Here is a 27828-nt window from a genome sequence, read left to right as displayed (position 1 = left end):
TCCCATTTATGTATTTTTAGGCTAAATTGAATAGAATGGTGTTTAAATAAGCCTAGTTTGAATATGTTTAGATCAAGAACCAAAGAAAGCGGAATTAGATCGGGGAAAGTCGAAAGTGGTAGAATAGTCGATTCCGTCCGTTCGTTTTCGTCCGAGGTAAGTCTATAGGCAAATAAACACTATTAATTTTGATTGTATGCAAACTAAATATGCTGATTTGAATTCTATGAATTTATAATTGTGATAGCCTAATATGATTATGCATAGAAATATTATATTCTAATTTTATTCGATCAAATTAGGACGTCTGAAAGTCATGTACGAACCAAAGGAAATTTGATAGGTGTTTTCGAGTAAGACCCTGTGTGGGACAGTGGCATCGATTTGTAATTACGAATAAGACCCTGTGTGGGACAATGGCATCGTTACATGATTGCATGTAAGACCACGTGTGGGACGTCGGCATTGTACGATAAATATGATTATTCGAGCATCCTAATTAGTTCCGATTGGTTCATCGAACATTTTTTTTAGTTGTGGTGGAATGTGAAATTGAGCTAAAAGGGTTAGGTAAGTGTAAAATTCATTGTTAATGAAAATAAGGTAAGCTTAGTATTTGAAATGGTGATATAAATTATATTTGGTATATACAGAATAATATGTATTTATCTAAACGCTCATATTCGGCCAAATGATGTATTTTTTTATATAGAAAGTGAGAGTTATGTGTGTTTATGCGAATATGTGTATTCGGCCAAGTGATGTTTAATTGCTAATATATTTTTGTGATACTATATGAATTCACTACTATGCTAAATGTATATGTAATTAAGAGTTGCTTGATGTGTCTTAGCTAAATTATATTATAAATGTCATTTAAATTATTTAATTGCTTATGACTTATTAAGCTGTAAAAGCTTAATGTATGTATGTTTGTTCTTTGTTTGAGAGATTTTGAAAGTTCGTTACAAGCTCAGGGATCGTTAAGGAAGTCTGTTACACTATGACCTCTATCTCGGTATTTTGAAAGTTCTAAAATTTGAACATATGGCATGTATAGGCTAGTACTTGTCTTGGTTGATTTTGAAATTGTAAATATAAAGCCATGCGAAAATGGCTAGAAATGATGTTTATGTTTTCTTTATGTTCGGTCATGGTATATGTTCATGTTGGAAAAATTATGCTTCATGATATATATATTTGTGGTAGGATTTAAAAATGTGGATTGTTATGATTCAGTTCATGTCAAATTTTGATGTATAAATGTTGCCTAATTTGGTGTCTATATGCAATCCAATTTTGGTGTAAAAATGCTGTATAATTTGATATATATATGCTGCCCAAATTGATGTATAAATGATGTCCAATTTTAGTGTATAAATGCTGTCCAATTTTGATGTATAAATGCTGCCTAATTTGGTGTCTATATGCAGTCCAATTTTGGTGTAAAAATGTTGTCCAATTTGATATATATATGCTGCCCAAATTGATGTATAAATGCTGTCCAATTTTAGTATATAAATGCAGTTCAATTTTGATGTATAAATGCTGCCTAATTTGGTGTCTATATGCAGTCCAATTTTGGTGTAAAAATGCTGTCCAATTTGATATATATATGCTGCCCAAATTGGTGTATAAATACTGTCCCATTTTGGTGTATAAATGTTGTCTAATTCGGTGTATATATGCTGTCCAATTTTGATGTATAAATGCTATCCAATTTGGTGTATATATGCTGTCCAATTTTGGTGTAAAAATGTTGTCCAATTTGGTTTATATATATGCTGCCCAACCTATGTTGTAATATGTAGTATAGTTAGTAAATTGAAATGAAATAAATGTGTACAAATAGATGTTTTGATATATACTTGGTTTCTGATATATAATCATATATGCTTGGAAATGTTTTAAGAATTTGAATGATATCAAATTTGATTAGGTAAATAATAAAGATATGGTTGAATTTTGAAACATGGTTGGTACATGTAATTTCATTAATGATGCATGTTTGATTTTAATTTGTTATGTGCTAATATATATTTATATATATATGAGATGACTTATCGAGCGAGTGAATGAATGCTATTTGAATGTAATTAAAATAATAATAATATGTGGAATGAAATTTCGTGACTGAGTTAGTCTAATTTATGAATAAATTATAAAATGAAAGACAGTTCTAAGTTGGGTTTTAATCGGTAATGTCTCCTAACTCTAATCTGGCGATGGACACGGGTTCGGGGGTGTTACACGTTGGCATCGAGTTGTGATTTACATGTAAGACCCTGTCTGGGACAGTGACATCGTTATGTGATTACATGTAAGACTACATCTGGGACGTTGGCATTGTATGATATGTTCGATTATCCGAGTATCCTTTTTAATTCCGAATGGTTCAACAGGCAATGATAAGTTAAGATCGAGTGTAAAAATTCAGATTAGAAAGGCTCAGGTATGTACTCATTCGAGTTATGAAAATATGGTAAGTTGAATGTCTGAATTGATGATATAATGTCATAAATTAATGTGAATTATGTGTATGTATGTGTGAATGTATATATTCAGCCAAATGACGTATTTTTTGTTGTTGTTGAAGTAAAGGTTAAATATACTAATCTTCCATTATGCATTCGGCCTAAGTAAAATTTATGCAAATTATATATGTTTTGATATATGAAATTACAAATTGGAAATATATATAATTATGATGGCTTATTACTATTTATTTAGATTAAATTATGTATATGATTAAATGTCTCATTTGCTTATGGCTTACTAAGTTGTGGAAGCTTACTGTGTGTATTTGTTCTTTGTTTTTTTTTTAGATTTTGGAAGTTGGTTACAAGCTCGGGGATCGTCAGAGAAGTCTATCACACTATCGACTCCTTTCGGTATATTGTTAAGTTTGAATTCGAACTTATGGCATGTATAGACTAGTTATTATACTTGATTTTGGGGTATGTAAATATGAGTCATGCAAAAATGGCTTATTCATTTTGGTTAAGCTTGGTTTTTATGCTTTTGATCTAATGGATATATATAGGATGCTTAAGCTTATGCAAATTTTGGTTATAATATATAAGTGTGATGTATTTGGCATATTTGTTAATAGTTGTATAAATTAGTTATATTTAAGCCTATTTCGAAAGCAGTATGTGTATTATAGATGTTATACCCATTTTGCCGGCCCAGTTAACAATTGAAATAAATAAATCCAAAATAAAAATCTAAATAGCAGCCCAGTCAGAAACTCAATTAACCTAGCCCAAACCAATACCCAATAACAAACCTCAGCCCACAAAAACAACAAAATAAAACACAAAAACCCTAAGCAAAAATCAGTAGCCGCCGCCCCAACTCCAGTTGCCGCACAATTTGGCGCCAGCCTCCGCGCGCGCCGACTTCCCTGCACGTGCCGCCATGTTCGCCTACAAAAGGACTAGGAGAGTCCAACAACAACACAAACAGTGTAAAAAAATAAAAAAAAATAGGAAATTTTGGGCTATAAAAAGACCCGAATCTATGTATATTGAAAAACATGAATGAATCAAAAGAGATCGGAAAAAAATCGTTTCAAATATCGATCTTTCTCAAAGGTAGATTTTTTATTTTTTTCGGTTTACTTATCTACTTATTTATTTTATTTTTGTTTGTTTCAAAGAAATCGAAAGTAAAAAGGGGTAAAAATCGTACCTTTATTGCAAGAGAGGTGCCGATTCCGATGAAAATAGGTGTTGTTTAAGGCCGGGAGTTGAACAAACAAAAAAATTATTTCTTAAAATTTTTCGGCCACCGCAGACGACAGCGTCGTCGCCGGCGACCGACGGCCGCCACGGTGGCCAGCGGCCGGAGCCATGGCCGGATCTTGGCAAGAGGGAGAGAGTTTGAGAGAAAATTTTTGGGGTTTTTTAAAAAAATGAATGAGAAGTGGGATTTTAATTAATTTTTTTTTTGTATTTATAGCTTACCCAAAACAGCGCCGTTTTGGGCCAAAAGGTAAGCTCATAAAATGACGTCGTTTTATTAATAGCCCGCCCGACTCGACTTGCTCCAGGGGGATCCGCGCGTCTTCCTTAAATGGGTTATTTACAACCTTGGCCCTTCCGCGTTTATTCGTTTTTTAAATTTACTCCCTCCTTATTTTTTTAAATTTTTTAAATTTGGCCCCAGAATTTCATTTGGTTTTTGATTAGATCCCTCCGTGAAATGGTGCTCATGGGATAATTTTCTTTTCAGTCCCCGCACTTTTGCGCGTGATTTATTTTAATCCCCCAATCGACCCTATCATTTATTTTTTTCTAAATTGGCCCCTAAGTATTATTTAAATTGCAATTTAATCCAAGGCATTTTTTATTTATCTATTATTTTATTTATTTACCTATACTTATTTTCATTTATTATTTATTTATTATTATTCCTTCAATCTTTGCATTTAAAAATAAACTTTAAAACATTTTTTTTATATACTCATGGTGCGGTTTTATATTTTTTCTCTCATGTCATCTTGTTTATTTATTGATTTAAATATTATTAATACGTTTATTATTGCATTATTTTATTTGTTTATATTATTTAATATATATATATTTAAAGCTTTGAAATATTCGCTGTTATTATTATCATTCTTATCTTCATTATTACTATTACTATTATTATTAATATTATTATTATTACTATTGTTATTATATTTTTATAACAATTTGTCTAACCTTTTTGCATGCATAATTTTATTCTATTTATATCACTGTCATATATTACTATTTTATCTTATAATGTATTATTTTATTTCTTTTTAAAATCCAATATAATGCATATATTTTGATGCTTTTTATTTTGTAGTATATGTTTTTTTTAAAAATTCATTTTATATATATTTTTATGTTTTAAAGATTTATATGAAAGTATTTTTTATATAATATTGTTTTATATGTACATGTACAATTTATATTAAAGTACTTTTATTCTTTAGATATATTATTGATTTGTTTAAACTACTGAAATTGTTTTATACATAAGTTTTCAGAATATTCGGCGTTCAAGATTCTCGAGGAGATTGTGCCCTAATTTACTGGGCTTCAGTTTTTTTCGTTGAATTTAAATAGTTGAGTATCTTTTTTTTTTTCAATAAAATCGTAAACATTTCAAGATTAAAACTTACCCTCGGGAATTCAAAGGGTTTTGTCCTAACTCACAGGATACGACATTTTGTTATCGCGAGACATGTTTTTTTAAAACCAAAGCAAATTAGTGCGTGGTCGTCAAAATTTCAAAGAATCGTACCTTAACTTACGAGGTTTTGAATTCTTCATAGAAATAAGATGACCAAACTTTTTAGTTTTCAAATTAATAAATCTCAATAAAGATTTTAAAAGGAGAATCGTTTTTTAAATCTTTTTCATTCGACCTTAAGACATTAAATAATTAATTCGGTACCAATTTTGGGCGTTACGAGGGTGCTAATCGTTCCTCGTACGTAACTAACTCCCGAACCTATTTTTCTAAAACTCGTAGACCAAAACCGTTTTTAGGTGACCCAATCACACCTCAATAAAAGATTGATGGCGACTCCCAATTTTCGTTTTTAAATCGAAACAAATTTTTGTTAAAAAAATGATTTCGACAGCTTGGCGACTCCACTGGAAAATTTTCAAAGAGTCAGTATAAATTGATTAATTTTTGTCTTATGGTCGAAAAATTAAAATTTGTTTTAAAATTCATAATTTCTCATTTGCACTCAATTTCATTTCCATTATAGTATGCTTTCTTGGTTTAAGTTTGTGATTTTGCATTTTGCATTACATAAGTTGGTCAAATTTACCGCTTTAACTGGGAGTGGGAAGCTAGTCCTTCGTGATGTTTTCACCTCCGTGCAGGATAGTGGACCGCTTTCGAAATACATCCGTACCTATGTCTTCGTGAGATTTTCATCTCCGTGCAGCCATAGGGAAATGTATTCCCCTGAACTAAACTCGGTCCATGTGAGCCTATAATGGGTGAGGATCGAGGAATCTACTGGTTCGAGTACCTTTGCTCTAGAAGCTAAAACCTCATATAGTGAAACTTAGGAACTTGCCTTAGGTAGAACTATACCAAACCCTAGTAGATTCCTGAATAGGTACTTTATTATTTCCTGTTTATGTTTATACATGATACTAACTTTTGTGTGTTTTGCTTTGATTGCATGGCATTTTGACTGCATAGCATTTCATCATAAAAGGTGTCGGTTCATATTCGGTTACTAGATAGAGAGCTTATCATGGAAAATGAATTTTTTGATAAAGTGAAGGATAATGCAGCTCTCCAAACCTGGTCTGGGGCAACACAATGGGAAAAAGGTGATCGTTTAGTCGAAGGATATGTATTAGAGTTGTGGGACTTCACTCGTATTAGTGTAACCAAGAATAGTCTACAGGAATTAAAGGAAATCTGAGCTCAGTGGAATGATAAGGTCAAACAGCTTTTTTATTCTAGCTATGGAGATCTGCCTTATCTACTTGACATAAAGATGGACAAACACTTGTTTCGTGCCTTCGAACAGTTTTGGAATCCTGCTTATAGTTGTTTCACTTTCGGGGGAGGTGATCTGGTATCTACGGTGGAGGAGTACATGGCTTTAATTCATTGCTCGAAGATTCAAGTAGATAAAGTTTACTCGAGAGTTGTCAATGTCCCAAACTTTTTAAAGAAATTGGTGAATATCACCGGGATGAGCGAGCAATGGGTTGTAGCACAGATCAAGCAGAAGGGGGATAGCAAATGTATTCCTTGGAAGAATTTGAGGGATTTAATTCTAGCACACCCAGATGTGAAGAGGAAAGTTGATGTTCTTGCCTTGAGTGTTTATGACCTAGTTATATTTCCTAAAGCCCTGGGTCACGTTGATGAAGTAGTCACCGATCTTTTTGACTAACTTGGTAAGAAGGTTACACCAGTCCCGATAATTTTGACAGAAACCTTCAGATCGCTGAACGAATTCCGGAGAACAGGTGAGGGTAGATTCATCGGATGTGCGCAGCTCCTTTTAGCATGGTTCCATAGTCACTTCTGAAAAGTGGATAAGGTTTCTTATCGAGTTTTCTCCGAGAATGATTCACCTTTGAAGGAGATAGTGGCTATACCGAGGCGGGATGATATGATACCTCGAAAGAAAAATAGATAGAAATTCTTCAGAATCTTTGAGAAGAGGATATCGAATGGAGAGCTCCTTTGATGGTTCCAGATGAGATCTTATATAGATGTGGTAATTTTGATTGGGTCCCCCTACTTAGGATTTGGAGAGCTATTGCTATGCACCGTTGCTAGTGCTAAGACAGTACAGGTCAAGGTAGTTCGTACCTGCAACTCAAGGACTAGCTCAGTGTGAATTTTCATATAAAGACGATGGTTAAAAGAAGAAAATTCGAGAGATGTCCAATGCTTGGAATCAGACTCGACGGATGAAGAGATTGGCAGTGGGTCCGATAGCGACCCCTGAATATATCGAGTGGTAGGGTGGAAGGATTAATGATAACATCTCTTGTCCAAGTCAGGGAGATAGTCGGCCGACACAAAAACATCCGCAAGATGACCCCTCTGAGTTAGAGATTATAAAGTAGGATTTTAAAAGAAAGAATACAGAGTTAGAAAAGAAGATAGAACAAATGGAAGAAGAGAAGATGAATTTGAGACTAGGCATGGATGTTCAGAAGCTAGAAACTGAGAAATTAAGAAAAGGGAAGAATAAGGCTGAGGGAGATTTGGATAGTTTGAAAACAGACTATAAGAGGTTGCGTTGTTCGATGAAAGCTACCAGGTTGGGAAAAACTTCAGAGCAGTGGTATCAAGAAATTCAAGAGGAAAAGGTAAAGGCTGAAAGATGGGAAAGGAAGTTCCAGGAGGCCCAGATACGAAACGAGACCCTAGAGAAGAGTTTGTTAGAAAGTCGAAATGAAAGGGGTGAGGTAAAAGCTAGAGTGGCTGAACTGGAGAGAATTTTGTATCAGTATCGAAGCCGTAATTCTATTATGGAGCTAAAAGCGAGCTTAGACAAGATTGAGAAAATGAAAAGAAGGGTGGAGGAATTAGAAATGGCATTACAAAGTTGAGAAGTGCGGATTGGATTCCTTGAAGCCAATGAAGACCGTCAAAAAGAACAGCTCCTTTGTTGTCAGAACCAAGTCAGAAACAGAGATCACATTATGGGAGAGGCTATAACTCAAATTCAAGAGGTATCAGATTACTTAAAGACTTTGGCAGTATAAGTGATATACTGAGTGTAAAGTACGAGCTGGAATCAGACCGGAGGCAGGAGTTAGCTTCGCTGCTTAGGAAAATTAATGCCTTAAGTGTTAGGGCTAAGCCATATATGTAATTTGTTTTATGTAAAGAATTTTTTGTTTTCTGGTAAAGTTTTCTAAATAGAATTGAATTTAAATTGACGCCTTTTTGCATTCATTTTATGTATTTGCATTACATTACATCATATGCATTAAAATCCACTAAAAGATCCTAATTAGTTAAAATCGTTTCAGTTTATCTAGCAACCGGTAAAAAACCTACCAACCAAACATCGTTACGGTACCCGAGCTAAGACAAAAGACATAGAACAAAGATTAGAAAAACTCGAACAACTACAAAAGAAGATGCAAGACCAGCTACAAGCACAAATGCAAGAGTGGTTGGATAGGATCCAACAAGAAATGACAGACAAAATACTAGAATCCCAAAAAAGCATGATGACCGAGTTGACCCAATTATTGATTGGAGGAAAAGATAAAGCGAAAGGCCCTATGACCAACCCCAGTGAGGATAAGGATGAGCCACTATATCCTCCAAGTTTTACTCCACCAAAGGTACAAGTCCAAGTTGAGATGTACCCGCAGAGACCATCCGTCACAATTAGGCCTCAGGCTGGTGCTTCGATGCCAATGAACTTTCAAACTGGATCAGGTTCAAATCCAGGAAATAACCCAGCTAATCCAGTGATCCCCGATTTAAAATTCAAAGCTAAGGCGGAATTGCCAAAATAGTTAGAGGACAGGTATAGATGGCTGGAGGAAAAATTCAAAGCGATGGAAAGTGTTGATAGTCATCAGGGAATTAATGCTAAAGATCTGAGTTTGGTTCCAGACTTAGTTCTTCCGTACAAATTTAAAATGCCAGAATTTGAAAAGTACAATGGGACCAGTTGTCCTGAAACTCACATCACTATGTTTTGCAGATGAATGGATGGATATGTCAACAATGACCAGCTACTAAGACACTGCTTCCAAGACAGCTTGGTGGGGGCAGCGTCCAAGTGGTACAACCAATTGAGCTGTACCAGGATTAGTTCGTGGAGGGACCTAGCACAAGCATTCATGAAGCAGTATAATCATGTCACAGATATGACTCCTGATAGAATTACTTTACAAAACATGGAGAAGAAGCCTAGTGAGAGTTTTAGGCAATATGCACAGAGATGGAGGGAGGTTGCTATCCAAGTTTAGCCACCGCTCCTAGAAAAGGAAACCACGATGCTCTTTATTAACACGTTAAAAGCCCCATTCATCACACACATGCTGAGGAGTGCCACAAAAAGTTTTACAGATATAGTCATGAATTGCGAGATGATTAAGAACGCCATAAGATGTGGAAAGATAGATGCCGAAGAAAGTAATAAAAGGTTAGCCTCAAGGAAAAAAGAAAACGAGGTGAACAACACGAGTACATACAACAAAGGTTACTCGAAGTCGATTACGGTGAATCAACCAGGAAAGGGGGTTGCTAATCAGCAAAGCTCATCAAAACAAGAATTGGGTACAAGATAAAATAATGAGAGGCTCCAGTTTACGCCAATTCCAATGTCGTATAAGGAGTTATATCAAAGTTTGTTCGATGCACACGTCGTTTCCCCTGACTATTTAAAGCCCTTGTAGCCTCCGTACCCTAAATGGTATGATGCAAACGCACAGTGTGATTACCATGCGGGAATTACGGGGCATTCTATAAAAAATTACACCATTTTTAAGAAACTGGTTGAAAGGTTTATCAATATGGGTATTGTCAAATTTGACGATTCATCCAGTACAGAGAATCCGCTACCCAATCATGCTGCTAATGGAATAAACATGATAAATGAGGCTATGGGAAAAAGAATCAAGGCAGACGTTGTAAAAATAAAAACTCCTCTGAGAAGAGTCTGGAAGGAGATGATCAAAGGGGGATTAATTTTTTCAGATTTAGGGGAAATATGTGAAGAGATGAGAAATTACTGTGAGTTCCACCACGAAGAGGGGCATAAAATCCAGGAGTGCAAGGAGTTTAAAATCTTAGTTCAAGGCATGATGAATGATAAGAAAGTGGAATTCTATGAAGAAATCAAAGATGAGGGAAGTATATGTGATGCCGAGTCTACAATGAAGGCTTCAAAGGTGAATTATCCTGTGGTTATCATTTCAAAACCAAAGAATAATGACACTGGGGTACTAGTAGCACCGAAAATCACAATTCAAAAACCCGCAGCCTTTTCGTACAAGGACAGCAAGAACGTCCCGTGGAACTATGAATGCAATGTAACCATTCCGGGAAGGGAGATTTCAGTCGGTGCTTTAAAAAAATCAGGGTCTAGGTTCTCATACACATAGTGCGAGATGCTACGATGTAATAAGTCCCCAAGTAGAACCTGTAAAAGGACAGGAAATGATAGAACAAAGGAAAAATGAGGCAGTCAAGCCCGTCAATGAGCCAGTAGGGGAGGAAGAGGCCAAAGAATTCCTCAAGTTCTTAAAGCACAGTGAATACAGTGTGGTAGAACAATTGCATAAACAACCAGCACGCATATCTATGCTAGCCTTACCTTTAAGTTCGAAAGTACATCGAAGCGCGTTAATGAAAGTGTTGAATGAAACCTACATGGCCAATGATATATCTGTCAACAAATTAGTTCGGTTGGTTAGCAATATAAGTGCCGATAACTTTATCTTCTTCAATGACGATGAAAAACCACCTAGAAGTATGGGGTCTACTAAAGCTTTGCACATTACTACCCGATGCAAAGGGTACACTTTACCTGGGGTTCTGATTGATAATGGATAAGCATTAAATATACTACCATTGTCCACACTCAACAAGTTAGCTCGTATATGAAGTCGTGCCAAAATATAGTGAGGGCATTTGATGGCACTGAGAGGAAGGTTATGGGGAGAATTGAAATATCATTATTAATTGGTCCAACTGTCTATGAGGTATATTTCCTTGTAATAGACATCAAACCTTCCTACAATTATTTGTTAGGAAGGCCATGGATACATTCGGCAGGGGCTGTACCTTCGTCATTGCATCAAAAGCTGAAGTTGATATCAGAGGGTCGATTAGTGACGATAAATGCCGAAGAGGATATTATTGCAGCCGTAACTAGTAATGCACTGTACTTGGAGACAAATGAGGAGGCAGTCGAATGTTCTTTCTGGTCCTTAGAGTTTGTGAATGCCACGTTTATTACCGAGGGGAGCAGGATGCCTGTGCCAAAATGTCCAAGGCTACAAGAATGGGTTTACAGTTGATGGTAGGAAGATGAGCCCTGCTGGGAAAAGGACTGAGAAGACATCTTCAGGGAAGATTTGAGGCTCCAATGTTGAAGGACAAGTATGACCGTTTTGGCTTAGGGTACAAGTCAAGTACAAGACAAAGAAAGAAGGAGATCGAGAATAGGCAAGGGAAAAGAAGGGCACGCATAAATGGGAAAGAAATCAAGAGGGAACCGATGATATTCCCTCACATATCCAAAATTTTTGTGTCTGGTGGGATTATCCCTGCCGAGCGAAAGATACCAATGAGAGAAAATATTGAAGAAGTGTTGGAAGGCATTCATATCAATGCCATAGAGACAGCTGAAAGAGGGACCTTGTTAGAAATACGCCCTTACGAACCTGGGAGCGAGCTAAATAATTGGACTGCGGAAGAAATCCTTGTAGTCTTTAGAGCTTATTCAGAGTAATGTTCAGAACATTCTTGTTGTTTTTAGCCTAAAAATGATTGGAATTCCTTTGTGAAATAGGCTCATGTCTGAACGTTATTATTCTAATAAAATAAATTTTTGCATTCACTTTAAGCAAAATATTCTTTTATTATTTCATTTGTTTGATATTGTCTTCCAAATCATTCTTTCATTACATCTATAATCATATTGTACAAATGATCATTCATAAATTCATATATTCTTTGTATATTCTTTGGTACCCACCGTAGGTCCCCAGATATCAATGACATGAGTGACACTACTACAAACTCAGAATTTCCTTTTGAATGAGACATGTGTTTAGAGGGATTGCATGAGTTCGAAGATGACGTAGTCTGTGTCTTATCTCCGGACTTGTTGAGAACAGGAAGAGAGACAAATCCTATCTCACAGGGAGTCAATAGAAATAGTGAGTTTGGAAGAGGGAAAAGAGGTGAATATTGGAACTGACATTACCACAGAGACGAGGCGAGATCTCATTGAGTTATTCCAAGAATTCAAAGACATCTTTGCATGGTCATACCGAGATATACCGGGATTAAGCACTGACATCGTAGTGCATTGCCTTCCTATAATAGAGGATTGCAAGCCAGTACAGTAGAAACTCCAAAGGATGAGGCCTGATATTGTGCTAAAAATAAATGAGGAGGTCAAAAAGTAGTTTGATGCTGGGTTCTTACAGGTGATCAAGTACTCTGAATGGGTAGCCAATATTGTCCCAGTCCCTAAAAAAGATGGGAAAGTAAAGATGTGCGTCGATTATAAGGACCTGAACAAGGCCAGCCCAAAAGATAATTTCCCATTGCCTCATGTCGACACTCTGGTGGATAATACAGCAGGCTACTCTCTGTTTTCCTTTATGGGCGGCTTCTCTGGATACAATCAGATAAAGATGTATCTCGAAGATATGGGGACGACCACATTCATCACCTTGTGGGGAACGTTTTGCTATAAAGTGATGCCGTTTGGTTTAAAGAATGCTGGGGTAACATATCAAAGAGCCGTGGTAGCCTTGTTCCATGATATGATGCACAAAGAAATCGAGGTTTACGTTGACGATATGATTGCAAAATCCAGGACAAAAGAGGAACATGTGCAGGTCCTCAGAAAGTTGTTCTTAAGACTGAGAAAGTTTCAGCTCAAGTTTAACCCAATGAAATGCACTTTATGAGCTAGGTCAGGAAAAATGTTGGGTTTTATAGTCAATGAAAAAGGAATCGAGGTCGACCCAAATAAGGTCAAGATGATACAAGATTTACCTCCGCCACACACTCAGAAGGAAGTTTGAGATTTCTTAGGAAGATTGAATTACATTGCTCTGTTCATTTCACAACTAACTAAGAAATGTAACCCCATATTCCATCTTTTGAAGAAACATAATCCAGGTGAATGGGATGAAGAATGCTAGGAAGGTTTTGATAGGGTAAAACAGTACTTGTCCAATACTCCAGTACTATCGCCACCTAGCCCCGATAGGCCACTGATACTGTAGTTGGCAGTGTTTGACAATTCCATGGGATGTGTGCTAGGCCAACATGATGAGACAGGAAAAAAAGAAAGGGCGACATACTATCTCAGTAAAAAATTCACTGATTGTGAAATGAGATACTCGCCTGTTGAGAAATTGTATTGTGCTTTGATCTGGATGACTCGGAGACTGAGGCAGTACATGTTGTACCACACGACTTGGTTGATTTCAAAATTAGACCCTTTAAAGTATATGATGGAGGTGACTGTTTTGAATGGGAGGATGGCTAGATGACAGATTTTACTTTCTGAATTTGACATAGTCTATATGAGTCAGAAGGCCGTGAAAGGGAATGCAATAGCTGACTTTCTAGCTAGTAGAGCCTTAGAGGATTACGAGCCCTTAAATTTTGATTTCTCGAACGAGGACTTGATGTATGTGGCAACTACTAAAGATGATTCCCAAGTGGGTCACATTTGGAAGCTAAACTTTGATGGAGCCTCGAACGCTGTGGGCAATGGAATTGGGCAGTCTTAGTGTCCCCAGATGGGGATCACTATCCTTTTACTTGCAAGTTGGATTTTGATTGCACAAATAATATGGCAGAATATGAAGTATGCATCATGGGTATTCGTGCGGCTATAGAGCGTGAAATCAAAGTACTAGAGGTATATGGGGATTCTGCATTGGTAATATACCAACTCAAAGGTAAATGGGAAACGAGAGATCCCAAATTAATCAGTTATCGAAGCTGGTTCTCGAATTGATTGAAGAGTTTGATGACATTACTTTCTACTATCTCCCACGAGATGAAAACCAGACGGCTGACGCGTTACCCACTCTAGCCTTCATGATTAAAGTGAATAGATAGGAGGACATGAAGCCTATCCAGATGAGCATCTATGAAGCCCCAGCTCAGTGTTACAATATCGAAGAAGGAGAAAAGGATGATAGCCCTTGGTATCAAGATATATTGCGATATGTGAAGAATCGTGAATATCCTGACCAGGTAGCTGAGAATGATAAGAGGACTATGAGAAGACTAGCCATTGATTATGTCTTAGATGGGGAGATCTTATATAAAAAGGGAAAGGTTCAGGTACTATTAAGATGTGTGGAGGCTGTGGAGGCTAAGAAAATCTTGGAGGATGTCCATGAGCGTATTTGCGGAACGCATGTCAGTGGTTTCACAATGGCTAGATAGATTATGAGATTTGGGTACTACTAGTGCACCATAGAAGGAGATTGCATCAATTATGCTAAGAAGTGCCATAAATGCCAAATTTATAGTGATAAAGTGCATGCACCTCCTTCGCCTCTTCATTTTATGATTTCTCCATGCCCTTTCCCCATGTGGGGTATGGATATCTTTGGGCCAATATCACCGAAGGCTTCTAATGGGTATCGTTTCATCTTTGTGGTTATCGATTACTTTACCAAATGGGTAAAAGCTACTTCGTATGCTAATGTCACAAGTCAATAGTCAGCAAGTTCTTGAAAAAGGAGATCATATCTTGATATGGAATGCCCGAGAGAATCATATCTGACAATGTGTTGAATTTGAACAATAGCTCAATAGCTGAGGTCTGTAGTCAATTTAAGATTAAACATCATAATTCATCACCGTATCACCCAAAAATGAATGGTTGAGTGGAAGCTGCCAATAAGAATATCAAGAGAATTGTGGGAAAAATGGTTGAGACTTATAGGGACTGGCATGAGAAATTACCATTTTCCCTCCTTGCTTATCGAACATCAATCAGGACTTCCACCGGGGCAACGCCTTTCTCCTTGGTTTATGGTATAGAGGCAGTGTTACCTATTGAAGTCGAAATCCCTTCTCTCCGGGTGTTGGTTGAACTAAAGTTGGAGGAAGCAGAATGTGTCCAATCTCGATACGATTAGTTGAACTTAATAGAGGGAAAAGGCTAAAAGCTATCCAACACGGTCAGATGTATCAAAGGCGAATGATGCGGGCCTACAAAAAAAAGGTTCGTCTAAAAGAATTCCACGAGGGGGACCTAGTATTGAAAAATATCCTTCTTATACAAAAGAATTTTAGAGGGAAGTGGATGCCAAATCGGGAAGGTCCATATGTTGTAAAGAAAGTCTTTTCCAGAGGAGCTGTAATCTTGTGCGAGATGGATGGCAAAAACTTGTCAAACCCTATAAACTCAGATGCAGTCAAGAAGTACTTTACCTAAAAGGAGAAGGGATCAAGATGAAAACCCGCAAAGGGCGCTTTGAGTCCTTAAAAAAAAAGATCAAAGGAGAGGCCAAGGTGAAAACCCGCAAAGGGCGCCTTGAGACCAAAGGGGATTTAAGTTGAAAACCTGAAAAGGGCAGCTCAGATTTTGATTAAGATGGGACATGAGGTGATCGGAGTAACTCAAAATTTTGATTGGGACATGTGGTGATCTTGCTATGCCTGAGTTAACAGGAAAGGAGATGCGACGTTTAGGGCATTGAATGAGTACTGTAGATCTCTTAAACACATGTCTTCAGAAAGTTTGTGCAGAGAAGCTCAAGCTGCGATACTTTGGGCACCTAGTCTTAATACTATTTATATTGAACTTGTTGTCCCTGGAATACTTTATTCTTTTCTATTCTTGGAATACTTTATTCTTTTCAAGAAACTTGATCCCAATCAGTTTTTTTTATATATATACATACTTCTCGATAATTTATTCACTTTGAGCTATCCTATTCTTATCCAGTGTTATAATCTTTTGCAAAAATGTTGCATTAGAATAATGATTAATGGACTAATAAAACTTTCACAAGGGAAGTTTTGCATATTACTCTAGAAGTTTCAAAATAATACAGTAATCTGAAACAGGACTATTGTTTAGAATACACCAAGCTTAAATGTTGAAATATCTAAGAATGAAAAGTCTAAATTGAGACTATCCCTTCAGATATCCCTTCAGATTTTTTTTGTCAAAAGTATTGATTGAACAAAATGACAAGATGTCATGTTGGTGATAAAGCTTCAATCACCAAGTAATAAAACGGGGTTTCCTTGGATAAGAGAATCATTCATTTGTGTATAGGCATGGTGTAAAGGGCCAAAGTGTTTCACATTCCATATCCTTGAATCGCGATAGGAGAAGATCGAGGAAAAACTAGTGTAATAGGGCCCAATTGACCCAATAACCAAATTACAGACCCAATAACAGATACAGGCCCAAACCATTAAACCAAACATCCCAAAATAACCCTGGCCCAAAGCAAAGTTAAACCAAAAAACCCTAGAGTAGTAAGCAGCGCCGCAGCAAGCCCCGTTTCCAGCATACTCTCCAGGCGCCGTAGGACTCGGAGTCGACCACCTCCACGCGCGCCAAACTCTCCACGAACACCTGAAAAACGGACTCAAGGAGTCCAAAGAGAAAAAAACAGCAAGCAAGATTGTTTTTTTGTTTTTCCCCTCGATTTATTTTATTTTTGGCCTATAAAAGGCCCTTTGAAATCTATAAAAGGGACGGGGGTATTAACAGAGAAAAAGGCAAAGAAATCGAAAAGAAATTCTTTTTAAGGTGAAATCGAGTTTCTTTTTTCTTCGGGTGTTTGTCTATTCTATTTATTTCTATTTTTATTTTATTTTTTTTAAAAAAAAGGAATACTACAAAAGAAAAGGGAAGAGGCTTACCTGCGTGGTCTTGCCGATGAAACCCGAAGCTCGCTTCGTCTTGGACGGCCGGGATTTGGATCGGCCGTTTGCTTGAGAACGGCGGCGGTGCGAGGAAGCTAGGGATAAAACCCTAGCAGAGCACCTGTTGAGTTTTTATTTTTATTTTTTTTATTTTTTTATTTTTTTATTTTTTCTCATTCGGTTCCAAATGATTTGAAAGGAAAAAAACTGTTTTAATTAACAATCAAAACGGCGCCATTTTCATTAAAACAGACCCGCGTGGTGACCCGACCCGAAGGGGAGGATCCGCGCTCTCTGACGTCACATGGTATATTTGCGCATTGAGTCCCTCCTGTTCGTGGCGCGTTGCAATTAAACCTACTTTGTTTCTTTTCAAATTGGGCCGCAGTTTTTATTTTTTTTTAATTTAACCCACTGCTGCGCAGCGTTTTTGGAAGGCAGGAATAATTTCCCCTTTGGTCCTCCGCCGTCATGTGCGCATTCAATTCGGTCCTATCTTCAAATTAATTTCAAATCTGCCCCATTTTTTCCGTTTTATTTCAATTTAGTCCATTCTTATTATTTTTTTATTATCATTATATCATTTTTATTATACTGTTTGCTATCATTACACTGAATTTACTACACATTTACATGCATATTTTTATATATAATACATTTGTTTTTTAATATATACTTTTAAGTTTTTTAAATTTGTATATATATATTTCGCATACACATTTTTTTTTGTTTACTCTTTTTTGTTCATACTTTATACTTTATACATTTATATATGTTTTATACCATGTGCGTTTTAATATGTTTATAAACCCATTTTTCTAAAAATCATTATAAATGCATTTTATGTGGTATATGCATACCTGCACACATTTAATACATTTTTTTATTTTTCATTTTATTTCTTAACCTCTATATACATATATATACATTTTTATAATTTCTTAATATATTTTTTTTAATTTTATACATACATGTTTTTTTTTTACAAAACATATATATCTTTTATATTTTACTTTTGAAAACATTTGTTTTACTTTACTTTTGTAATTATATATGCATTTTTTAATATATACGATTTTAAGCTCTTATGAATACATGCATATCTTTTATTCATACGTTTTTTCATATATATATTTTTATATTTTAAAAAACTTTTATATACTTTATATTATATATATACTTATACATTTTTTATTTTTGTAAATTTATACACACATACATTTTTTTATGTTTATTTTATTTTCACGATTTCCAAATACATACATGCATTTTTATTATATTTTGATTGATATATCCCATTTCATCTTTTATGTGTATCTTTGTACATATGCGTTAAATATATGTGTACACCTATTTGTAAATTTAATTATATAGTGTCCTTGTACATATACTTGTAAATATTTATTCATATTTGTCTTAAACTAGAGTATTTGTTTCATGTTATGCCTTAACCCTTTTTTTTGACATCTCTTTAAAATATCAATTTTGATTTTCTCAAAGTATTTAAATCATCCTATTTTATAAATTCCAAAATATTCGGCATTCATGATTCTCGTGAAAGATCGTGTCCTAACTTACTGGATCGCGATTATTTTTCAATGAATTTAGAAAGCCAAGTATTTGTTTTGCAACAAATTCACGAATTTTAAATAAAAGCTTATTCTCGGGAATTCAAAATGTTGGGTCCTAACTTACTGGTCATGACATTTTCTTCTCGAAATAAGAATTTTCACAAACAAAAGGCAATATTCGGGTATTTTGAAGATTTAAAAACATTGTGCCCTAACTTACTGGGTGTGGTGTTTTATTTCTTTGAAATAAGAATTGTCTTATTATTTTAATCCATTCATGAAATAAAAAGTTTCCTTTTAAAATCTTTTCAAATTTTCGACACTAAGGCATTTTAAAAAAATCAATTTGGTACCAATTTTGGGCGTTACGAGGGTGTTAATCCTTCCTCGTGCGTAACTGACTCCCGAGCCCATTTTCTCAAATTTCGTAGACCAAAGTCATTTTTAAGGTGAGCCGATCACACCTTAATCAAGGATCGGTGGCGACTCCAATTTTGTTTTTATTTTTAATTCGAAACTAAAATTTTTGTTTAAAAAAACGGTTTCGACAGCTTGGCGACTCCACCGGGGACTTTAGAGAGTCGAGCCATAAACTGATCATATTTGTTTTTGTGTTGAAAATCAAAAAGTTTTTAAAAATTTTCCCTTTGCACTCATTGATGTTTTATCATGGAACTTTGGCAACTTTGCATTTGCATTTTGCATTTTACCCTTAAGTGGGAGCGAGAAACTAGTCCTTCGTGAGGTTTTCACCTCCGTACAGGATAGTGGACCGCTTCCGGGATACATCCGTACCTATGTCTTCGTGAGATTTTCATCTCCGTGCAGCCATAGGGAAATGTGTCCCCCTGAACTGAACTCGATCCATATGAGCCTATAATGGGTGAGGATCGAGGAATCTGCTGCTTCGGGTACCCTTACTCTAGAAACTAAACCTCATATAGTGAGCTTTAGGAGCTTGCCCTAGGTAGAACTATACCGAACCCTAGTAGATTCCTAAATAAGTGTTCTTATTACTTTATATTGGATTATATTTTTATATGTGATACTGACTTGGGTTTCTTTTGTTTTGATTGCATGACATCATAATTGCATGACATTTCATTATAAAGGCGTTGGTTCATATTCGGTTGCCATATAGAAAGTTTATCATGGGAAATGGGTTTCTTGATAGAGTGGAAGACAATGCGGCTGTCCGAACTTAGTCCGAGAAGATACAGCACGAAAAAGGTGATAGTTTGGCCGTGGGATACGTATCAGAGTTATGGGACTTTACTCGTGTTAGCGTAGCTCAAAACAACTTGCAGGAATTGAAGGAGATTTGGGATCAATGGGATAATGAGGTTAGGCAGTTATTCTATTTAAATTATGGGGATTTGTCTTATTTACTTGACATGAAGGTAGACAAGCGTCTGTTTCGAGCTCTTGCCCAGTTTTGGAATCCGGCCTACAGTTGCTTCACATTCGGGAAGGTTGATTTGGTGCCCACGATAGAAGAATGCACAGCTTTACTTCGGTGTTCGAAGGTTCAGGTAGATAGAATTTATTCGAAAGTGGTAAATATACCGACCTTCTTGAAGAAGTTGATAAATATAACAGGGATGAGTGAGCAGTGGGTTACAGCTCGGATTAAGCAGAAAGGGGATAGTAGGTGTATTCCTTGGAAAAGCTTAAAGGACCTCATTTTAGCACACCCAGATGCGAGGAAAAAAGTAGACGTCTTTGCTCTAAGTATATATGGTCTAATCTTGTTTCCTAAGATTTTGGGACATGTTGACGAGGCGGTCACTGATTTGTTTGATCGACTTAATAAGGGAGTTACACCAGTCCCGGTAATTTTGGCAGAAACCTTTAGATCATTGAATGCATGTCAAAGAACGGGAGAGGGCAGATTTATTGGATGTGCGTAGCTATTACTTGGGTGGTTCCATAGCCACTTCTGGAAGGCTGATAAGGTTTCATATCAGGTCTTCTCTGAAAGTTATTCACCGTTGAAAGAGATAGTGGCTACGTCGAGGAGAGATGATATTACAGAGGAGAAATGGATGGCAATCTTTCAGAATCTGCAAGAAGAAGATATCGAGTGGAGAGCTCTGTGGTTACTTCCAGATGAGATCCTATATAGGTGCGGGGATTTCGACTGGGTTCCGTTGCTCGGGATTTGGGGAGCTGTTGGTTATGCCCCATTGCTAGTGTTAAGACAGTACAGGTCAAGACAGTTTGTGCCTGCCACTCAAGCCCTAGCTGAGTGTGAATTCTCATATAAGGATGATGGCTACAAAAGGAAGGCTCGTGAGATGGCCAATGCGTGGAATCAGACTCGTCGAATGAAGAGATTAGCCGTGGGTCCAATGACAACTTCTAAATATAACGAATGGCGTGTTAGGAGGATTAATGACAATATTCCTGGGCTGGAAATCGATAGAGGAGCATTTGCGCGTCGTCCCTTCTGAGCTGGAAATAGTCAATCGATAGAGGAGCATTTGCGCGTCGTCCCTTCTGAGCTGGAAATCATAAAGCAAGACCTCGAAAGAAGGAATGCAGAATTGGAGAAGAAAATAGAGCAAATGGAGGAAGAAAAGGTGAATTTAAAGTTGGACATAGATGTTCAAAAGCAGGAAACCGAAGGCCTGAGAAAAGGGAAGCGCAAAGTCAAGAAAGATCTGAATAGCTTGAAGACGGATTATAAGAGACTACGTCTGTCAGGAAGAATTGCTGGGTTGGGAAAAACCTCAAAGCAGTGGCGTCAAGAGATTCAAGAAGAAAAAACCAAGGCTGGTAGATGGGAAGAAAGATTCCAAGCAGCCCAGATGCAAAATAGATCGCTTGAGAAGAGTTTGTTAGAAAATCAAGATGAAAGGGATAAACTAAGGGCTAGAGTGACCGAACTTGAGAAGATTGTTCATCAATACCGAAATCGTAATTCAGTGGTAGAACTGCAAGCAAGTTTAAGCAAGATTGAGCAAATGAAGAAGACTATAGAAGAATTAGAGATAGCGTTGTGGAGTAGTGAAGCCAGGATTGAGTATTTGGAGGCAAACAAAGACCATCAAAACGAACAGCTTCACTATCTCCAGAATCAGGTCAGAAGCAGGGATCGTGTTATAGGACAAGCCTTGGTTTAGATTCGAGAAGTAGCTGATCACTTACAAACTTTGGCAGTACAAGCTGACACGTTGAGCGTAAAGTATGAATTAGAGTCAGACCGGGGACGGGAGTTAGCCTCGTTACTTCAAAAAATCAAGGTCTTAAGTATTAGGGCGAAGTCGTATTTGTAGTCTATTCTATGTAAAGGGATTTGTTTTCTAATAAAGTTTTCCAAGTGGAATTGAATCATAATTAACGCCTTTCTTGCATTCATCTCATGTATCGCATCATATGCATTCAAAATCTTTAATTGATCCTAATTAATTAAAATTATTGCTCAGTTAACCTGGAAACCAACCAACCAATCCAACACCGATACGGCACTCGAGCAAAGACCAAAGATATGGATCAGAGATTAGAAAAGCTCGAACAGTACCAGAAGGAAATGCAAGACCGACTTCAGTTGCAAATGCAGGAGCGTTTAAACAAGATGAAGCAAGAAATGTCTGAGAAGATGCGGGAATCTCAAGAGGATCTAGTGGCAAAGTTAACCCAACTGATAACTAAGGGAGGTGACAAAGGAAAGGGCCCCATGGCAGATGTCGATGAGGAAAATGATGATGAACTTTTCTATCCTCCAGGTTTCTCCCCTCCACATGAGCGAGCTCAAGCTGAATACCCGCGCAAATCTACTGTCACCATCATGCCTCAGCAATTTTGAGCTGGTGTTTCGAACCTTCAAACTGGGCCGGGTTTTAATCCCGAAAATAATCCTATTAACTCTGCCATTCCTGACTTTGATGAAGTGGTTGAGAAGGAAAGAGTGAAGGAGGAGTTACCGAGACAGTTAGAGGAAAGATGCAAGTGACTCGAGGAGAAGTTCAAGACGATGGAAGTCACTGAAGGTTATCGAGGCATTGACGCAAAAGAGCTGAGTTTAGTGCCAGATCTAGTTCTCCCTCATAAGTTTAAGATGTCTGAATTCGAGAAGTACAATGGGACGACTTGCCCAGAGGCTCATATCACCATGTTCTGCAGGCGAATGGCTGGATACGTTAATAATGACCAGCGATTAATACATTGCTTCCAAGACAGCCTTGCAGGGGCAGCATCCAAGTGGTACAATCAGTTGAGTCGTGCCACGATTGGTTCATGGAGGGACTTGGCGCAAACATTCATGAAACAATATAGTCATGTGACAGATATGGCTCCTGATAGAATCACCCTTCAGAACATGGAGAAGAAGCCGAGCGAAAGCTTTAGGCAGTACGTGCAGAGATGGAGGGAGGTCGCAGTCCAAGTTCAGCCACCGCTCCTGGAAAAGGAAATGACTATGTTGTTCATTAACACCCTGAAGGCACCGTTCATAACACATATGTTAGGAAGTGCCACAAAAAGCTTTCCTGACATAGTCATGAATGGCGAGATGATTGAGAATGCCATTAGGAGTGGAAAGATCGATGCTGGAGAGAGTAACAGAAGATCAGCTTCGAAGAGGAAGGAAAACGAGGTGAACAACGCGAGCATGTACAACAAGGGTTACTCGAAGTCAGTAACAGTGAGTCAGCCAGGAAAGGTGGCTGCCAATCAGCAAAGCTCGTCAAGACAAGAGGTCGGTACAATGCGAAATGCGGAGAGGCCCCAATTCACGCCAATTCCTATGTCATACAGAGAATTATACCGAAACTTATTCGACGCACATGTAGTTTCCCCTTTCTATCTGAAGCCCTTACAGCCTCCGTATCCCAAATTGTACGACGTAAATGCACAGTGTAACTATCATGCGGGAATCACGGGGCATTCCATAGAAAACTGTACTGCCTTCAAGAAGTAGGTTGAAAGGCTCATTAGTATGGGTGTCGTTAAATTTGATGAAGCCACCAAAACAGAAAATCCATTACCAAACCATACTGAAAATGAAATAAATATGATGGGCGAGTACAGAAAAATTAAGGCAGACATTGCGGACGTGAAGACTCCTTTGAGATGTGTCTGGAAAGAGATGGTGAAAAGGGGGCTAATTACTTCAGAAGAAAGCTGTGAGAAGAGGAGGAACTACTGTGAGTTTCACTGTGAAATAGGGCATGAAATCCAAGAGTGTACGAAATTCAGAGCCGTGGTACAGGGTATGATGGATAATAAGGACATGGAATTTTGTGAAGGAATTCAGAAGGAGAATCATGTATGTACGTCAGAGTTGGCATTGGGAGTTTCGAAGGCTAACCATCCTGTGGTCATCATCTCACGACCTAAGAATAGTGAGGTTGGAGCGCGAGTAGCACCAAAGGTTATCATTCAAAAACCGACCGTGTTTACTTACAAGGATAATAGGAGGGTTCCTTGGAATTACAATTGTAATGTGACAATCCCAGGGAAGGAGGACGCAATTAATAAAGAGGACCATGGTGAAGAAGGGCATGACGAACAGGTGAAGGCTCGAATAGAGCCAATAAAAGAAGAAACTTTGATTGGAAAGAAGGAGAAGGCAGTCAAACCTGAATTGTTGGTCAATGAACCAATCAAGGAGGAGGAAGCTAGAGAGTTCTTGAAGTTCATAAAGCATAGCGAGAACAATGTTGTGGAGCAGTTACACAAACAACCAGCTCGCATATCTGTGCTAGCTTTACTCCTAAACTCGGAGGGACATCGAAATGCACTATTGAAGGTGCTAAATGAAACTTATGTGGCCAACGATATCTCTGTTAACAAGTTGGATCGACTGGTCGACAATATAAGCGCTGATAACTTCATCTCTTTCAGCGATGACGAAATACCACCTGGGGGTATGGGATCTACTAGAGCTTTACACATCACTGTAAGGTGTAAAGGGTGCATATTACCGGGGGTTCTGGTAGACAATGGATCGGCATTAAATGTATTGCCCCTATCCACGCTCAACAGGCTACCTGTGGATAGTTCGCATATGAAGACGTGTCAGAACATGGTTCGAGCATTTGATGGTACTGAGAGGGGTGTCATGGGAAGAATTGGCATTCCCTTGTTAATTGGCCCAACTATTTATGAGGTGGACTTCTTAGTTATGGACATCAAGCCTTCTTACAGTTGCCTATTAGGAAGGCCTTGGATTCATTCAGCAGGCGCGGTACCGTCATCGTTACATCAAAAACTGAAGCTGGTGTCAGAAGGCAGGGTTGTGACGATAGATGTTGAAGAGGATATCATTGCATCTGTGACCAACGATGCGCCTTATCTGGAAACGAGCGATGATGCAATCAAATGCTCTTTCCGTTCCTTGGAGTTCATAAATGCAACATTCATCTGTGAGGGGAACAAGATCCCGACGCCGAGAATATCAACGACCACAGAAATGGGTCTACAATTGACAGTTGGAAAAGGAGCTTTGCCAGGGAAAGGATTGGGGAGATATCTTCAGGGTCGAGTCAAGGTCCCAGTATTGAAGGGTAAGTAGGACCGTTTTGGCTTAGGTTATAAGCCAGATTTTAAGCAAATGAAGATGGAGCGAGAGAAGAAACAAATGAGGAGAAGGGCTCGTTTGACAGGGGATGAAGTTGAACGGGAACCCATGACCTTTCCTCACCTATCTAAGACTTTTGTATCGGGAGGATTTATCTATCAAGGAATGCTAGGGGTCAGAAGTATTAACACGGAGTTAGGGAGTATTCATGCCGTGTATGAAGAAGCAACGCGAGGAAGAACTTTTCCAGATATTTGTCCTTACGAGTCGGAAAGGAAGCTAAACAACTGGACTGCAGAAGAAATACCTGTAGTTTTTAGGATTTCCTCAGAGTAATGTCCAGAACACCCTTATTGCTTTTTAGCCTAGAAGTGATAAGGATTCCTTTGTGAAATAGGCTCATGTCCAGAAAATCGTTATTTTAATAAAGTTCATGTTTGTAGTCATTTTTGGAGCAAATCTTTCTTTCCATAAGAGCAGTTATTTTAAGTTTCTCTTAAACTACATTTGCATTTCATTCATAACCATATTGCACCAAACAAATTCCTAAATCCATATTGTTTTTCATACCTATAACAGGTCCCACGATATCAATGATGCGAATGTCCCTCTTACAAATTTAGAGTCTCCTTTTGAACGAAACATATGTTTAGAGGGATCGCATGATTTTGAAGACAACGAAGACTGTGGTTTGTCTCCTGACTTGTTGAAGATGGTAGAAAGGGCCGAGAAACAAATCCTACCTCATAAGGAATCAATAAAAATTGTGAGCTTAGAGGAGGGTAAAGAGGTTAAGATCGGATCAGATATCTCTGCAAATACAAGACAAGGCCTCATCGAATTACTCCGAGAGTTCAAGGACATGTTTGCATGGTCATACCAGGATATGCCGGGGTTGAGTACCGACATTGTAGTCCATCGTCTCCCTATAAGAGAAGATTGCAAGCCAGTACAGCAAAAGCTCAGTATATGAGAGCAGATCGGTGAAATCATAAAGCCTTATCTCCCTGAGTAACAATGGAGTGGGTTGAAAGTAAAAAGATTGAAGCCACAACGGCGGATCTTACTTCCTTAGCAGTGCAGTGGAACAGATTGAAGCTACGACGGCAGATCTGGTTTCCCTGATATTGCAATTAAAAGATTGAAGCCACAACGGCGGATCTTACTTCCTTAGCAGTGCAGCGGAACAGATTGAAGCTACGACGGCAGATCTGGTTTCCCTGATATTACAATTAAAAGATTGAAGCCACAACGGTGGATCTTACTTCCTTAGCAGTGCAGCGGAACAGATTGAAGCTACGACGGCAGATCTGGTTTCCCTGATATTGCAATTAAAAGATTGAAGCCACAACGGCGGATCTTACTTCCTTAGCAGTGCAGCGGAACAGATTGAAGCTACAATGGCAGATCTGGTTTCCCTGATATTGCAATTAAAAGATTGAAGCCACAAAGGCGGATCTTACTTTCCTGACGGTGCGGTGGAACAGATTGAAGCTACGACGGCGGATCTGATTTCCCTGATATTGCAATTAAAAAGATTGAAGCCACAAAGGCGGATCTTACTTTCCTGACGGTGCGGTGGAACAGATTGAAGCTACGACGGCGGATCTGGTTTCCCCAACATTGTAGTTGAAAAAATTGAAGATTACAGATCTTATCTCCCTAAACAGTAGTGGAGCAAATCAAAGATGGCAGATTTTACCACCCTGAGGTTGCAGTGGAGTATATTGAAGCCAGTAATTCTATTCCCATGGTCGGCAGTGGAATCGATCAGAAAAAACAGATCTTGTCTTCATGTATTGGTATGAAGTAGATCGAAAAAAGCAGATCTTGTCTTCCCATACTGGTGGTGAAGTAGATCGAAGATACAAGTCTTATCTCTCTAAAGTTGCAGTGGAGCAGACAAAAGTAACCAATCCTATCGCCTTGAAGTTGCAATGGAGTGGATTAAAACCGCAGATCTCATCTCTCTGAAATTGCAGTAGAGCAGATCACATCAAATTTACCCTTAGGTTGTAACAGAACAAATTGAAACTATAAGTCTCATCTCCCTGAGGTTGCAGTGGAGCAGATTAAAGATAGCAGATTTTATTCTTTTGAGAAGCTACAACATATGAATCCTATTTCCCCGACATTCCAGTGGGGTTGATTGGAGCACCAGTTCCTATACCTCTGAAGATGCAGTAGGAAGGAACGAGGTTACTTAAAGAAGAGAAGCATTAAAGAAGTTGAGGCCCAATAAGACTGGGCACAATTGGGCCTTGTAGTCTTTGCTCTATTCTCGTTACACGATAAGGAGCAAAGAGGGGCAGCTATAATAGGGCCCAATTGACCCAATAACCAAATTACAGACCCAATAACAGATACAGGCCCAAACCATTAAACCAAAAATCCCAAAATAACCCTGGCCCAAAGCAAAGTTAAACCAAAAAACCCTAGAGTAGTAAGCAGCGCCGCAGCAAGCCCCGTTTCCAGCATACTCTCCAGGCGCCGCAGGACTCGGAGTCGACCACCTCCACGCGCGCCAAACTCTCCACGAACACCTGAAAAACGGACTCAAGGAGTCCAAAGAGAAAAAAACAGTAAGCAAGATTGTTTTTTTGTTTTTCCCCTCGATTTATTTTATTTTTGGCCTAT

The 27828-nt window shown here is 38.0% G+C and overlaps 2 protein-coding genes across 2 annotated transcripts; both read left to right on the top strand.

Annotated features, from left to right (window-relative positions):
* Positions 1-14322: 14322 nt before the first annotated feature.
* On the top strand, positions 14323-21121 carry LOC107940626 (uncharacterized). Its single transcript, XM_041086350.1, has 3 exons — positions 14323-14454; positions 19874-20500; positions 20615-21121. Exons 1-3 carry the CDS (start codon positions 14323-14325, stop codon positions 21119-21121), a joined length of 1266 nt encoding a protein of 421 aa, XP_040942284.1.
* Positions 21122-23607: 2486 nt separating this feature from the next.
* Positions 23608-25185, top strand: LOC107940627 (uncharacterized). The gene has a single exon (XM_016874058.1). The coding sequence runs from the start codon at positions 23608-23610 to the stop codon at positions 25183-25185; it is 1578 nt and encodes a 525-aa protein (XP_016729547.1).
* The last annotated feature ends 2643 nt before the right edge of the window (positions 25186-27828 follow it).

The sequence above is a fragment of the Gossypium hirsutum genome, chromosome D01, assembly GCF_007990345.1.
Source record: "Gossypium hirsutum isolate 1008001.06 chromosome D01, Gossypium_hirsutum_v2.1, whole genome shotgun sequence".
NCBI classification, from domain to species: Eukaryota; Viridiplantae; Streptophyta; class Magnoliopsida; order Malvales; family Malvaceae; genus Gossypium; species Gossypium hirsutum.
This window is presented reverse-complemented; position numbering and strand designations above follow the sequence as displayed.

Excerpts from the sequence above, each read along its gene's own strand:
- LOC107940626 (XM_041086350.1), top strand. The coding sequence starts at position 14,323 with ATGAAGCCTATCCAGATGAGCATCTATGAAGCCCCAGCTCAGTGTTAC. Across the intron at positions 14,455-19,873 it reads ATCGTGAATATCCTGACCAG|TCCGAGAAGATACAGCACGA; the intron begins GTAGCTGAGAAT and ends GTCCGAACTTAG. Across the intron at positions 20,501-20,614 it reads AGGGAGTTACACCAGTCCCG|GCTGATAAGGTTTCATATCA; the intron begins GTAATTTTGGCA and ends CACTTCTGGAAG.
- LOC107940627 (XM_016874058.1), top strand. The coding sequence starts at position 23,608 with ATGGGTGTCGTTAAATTTGATGAAGCCACCAAAACAGAAAATCCATTA.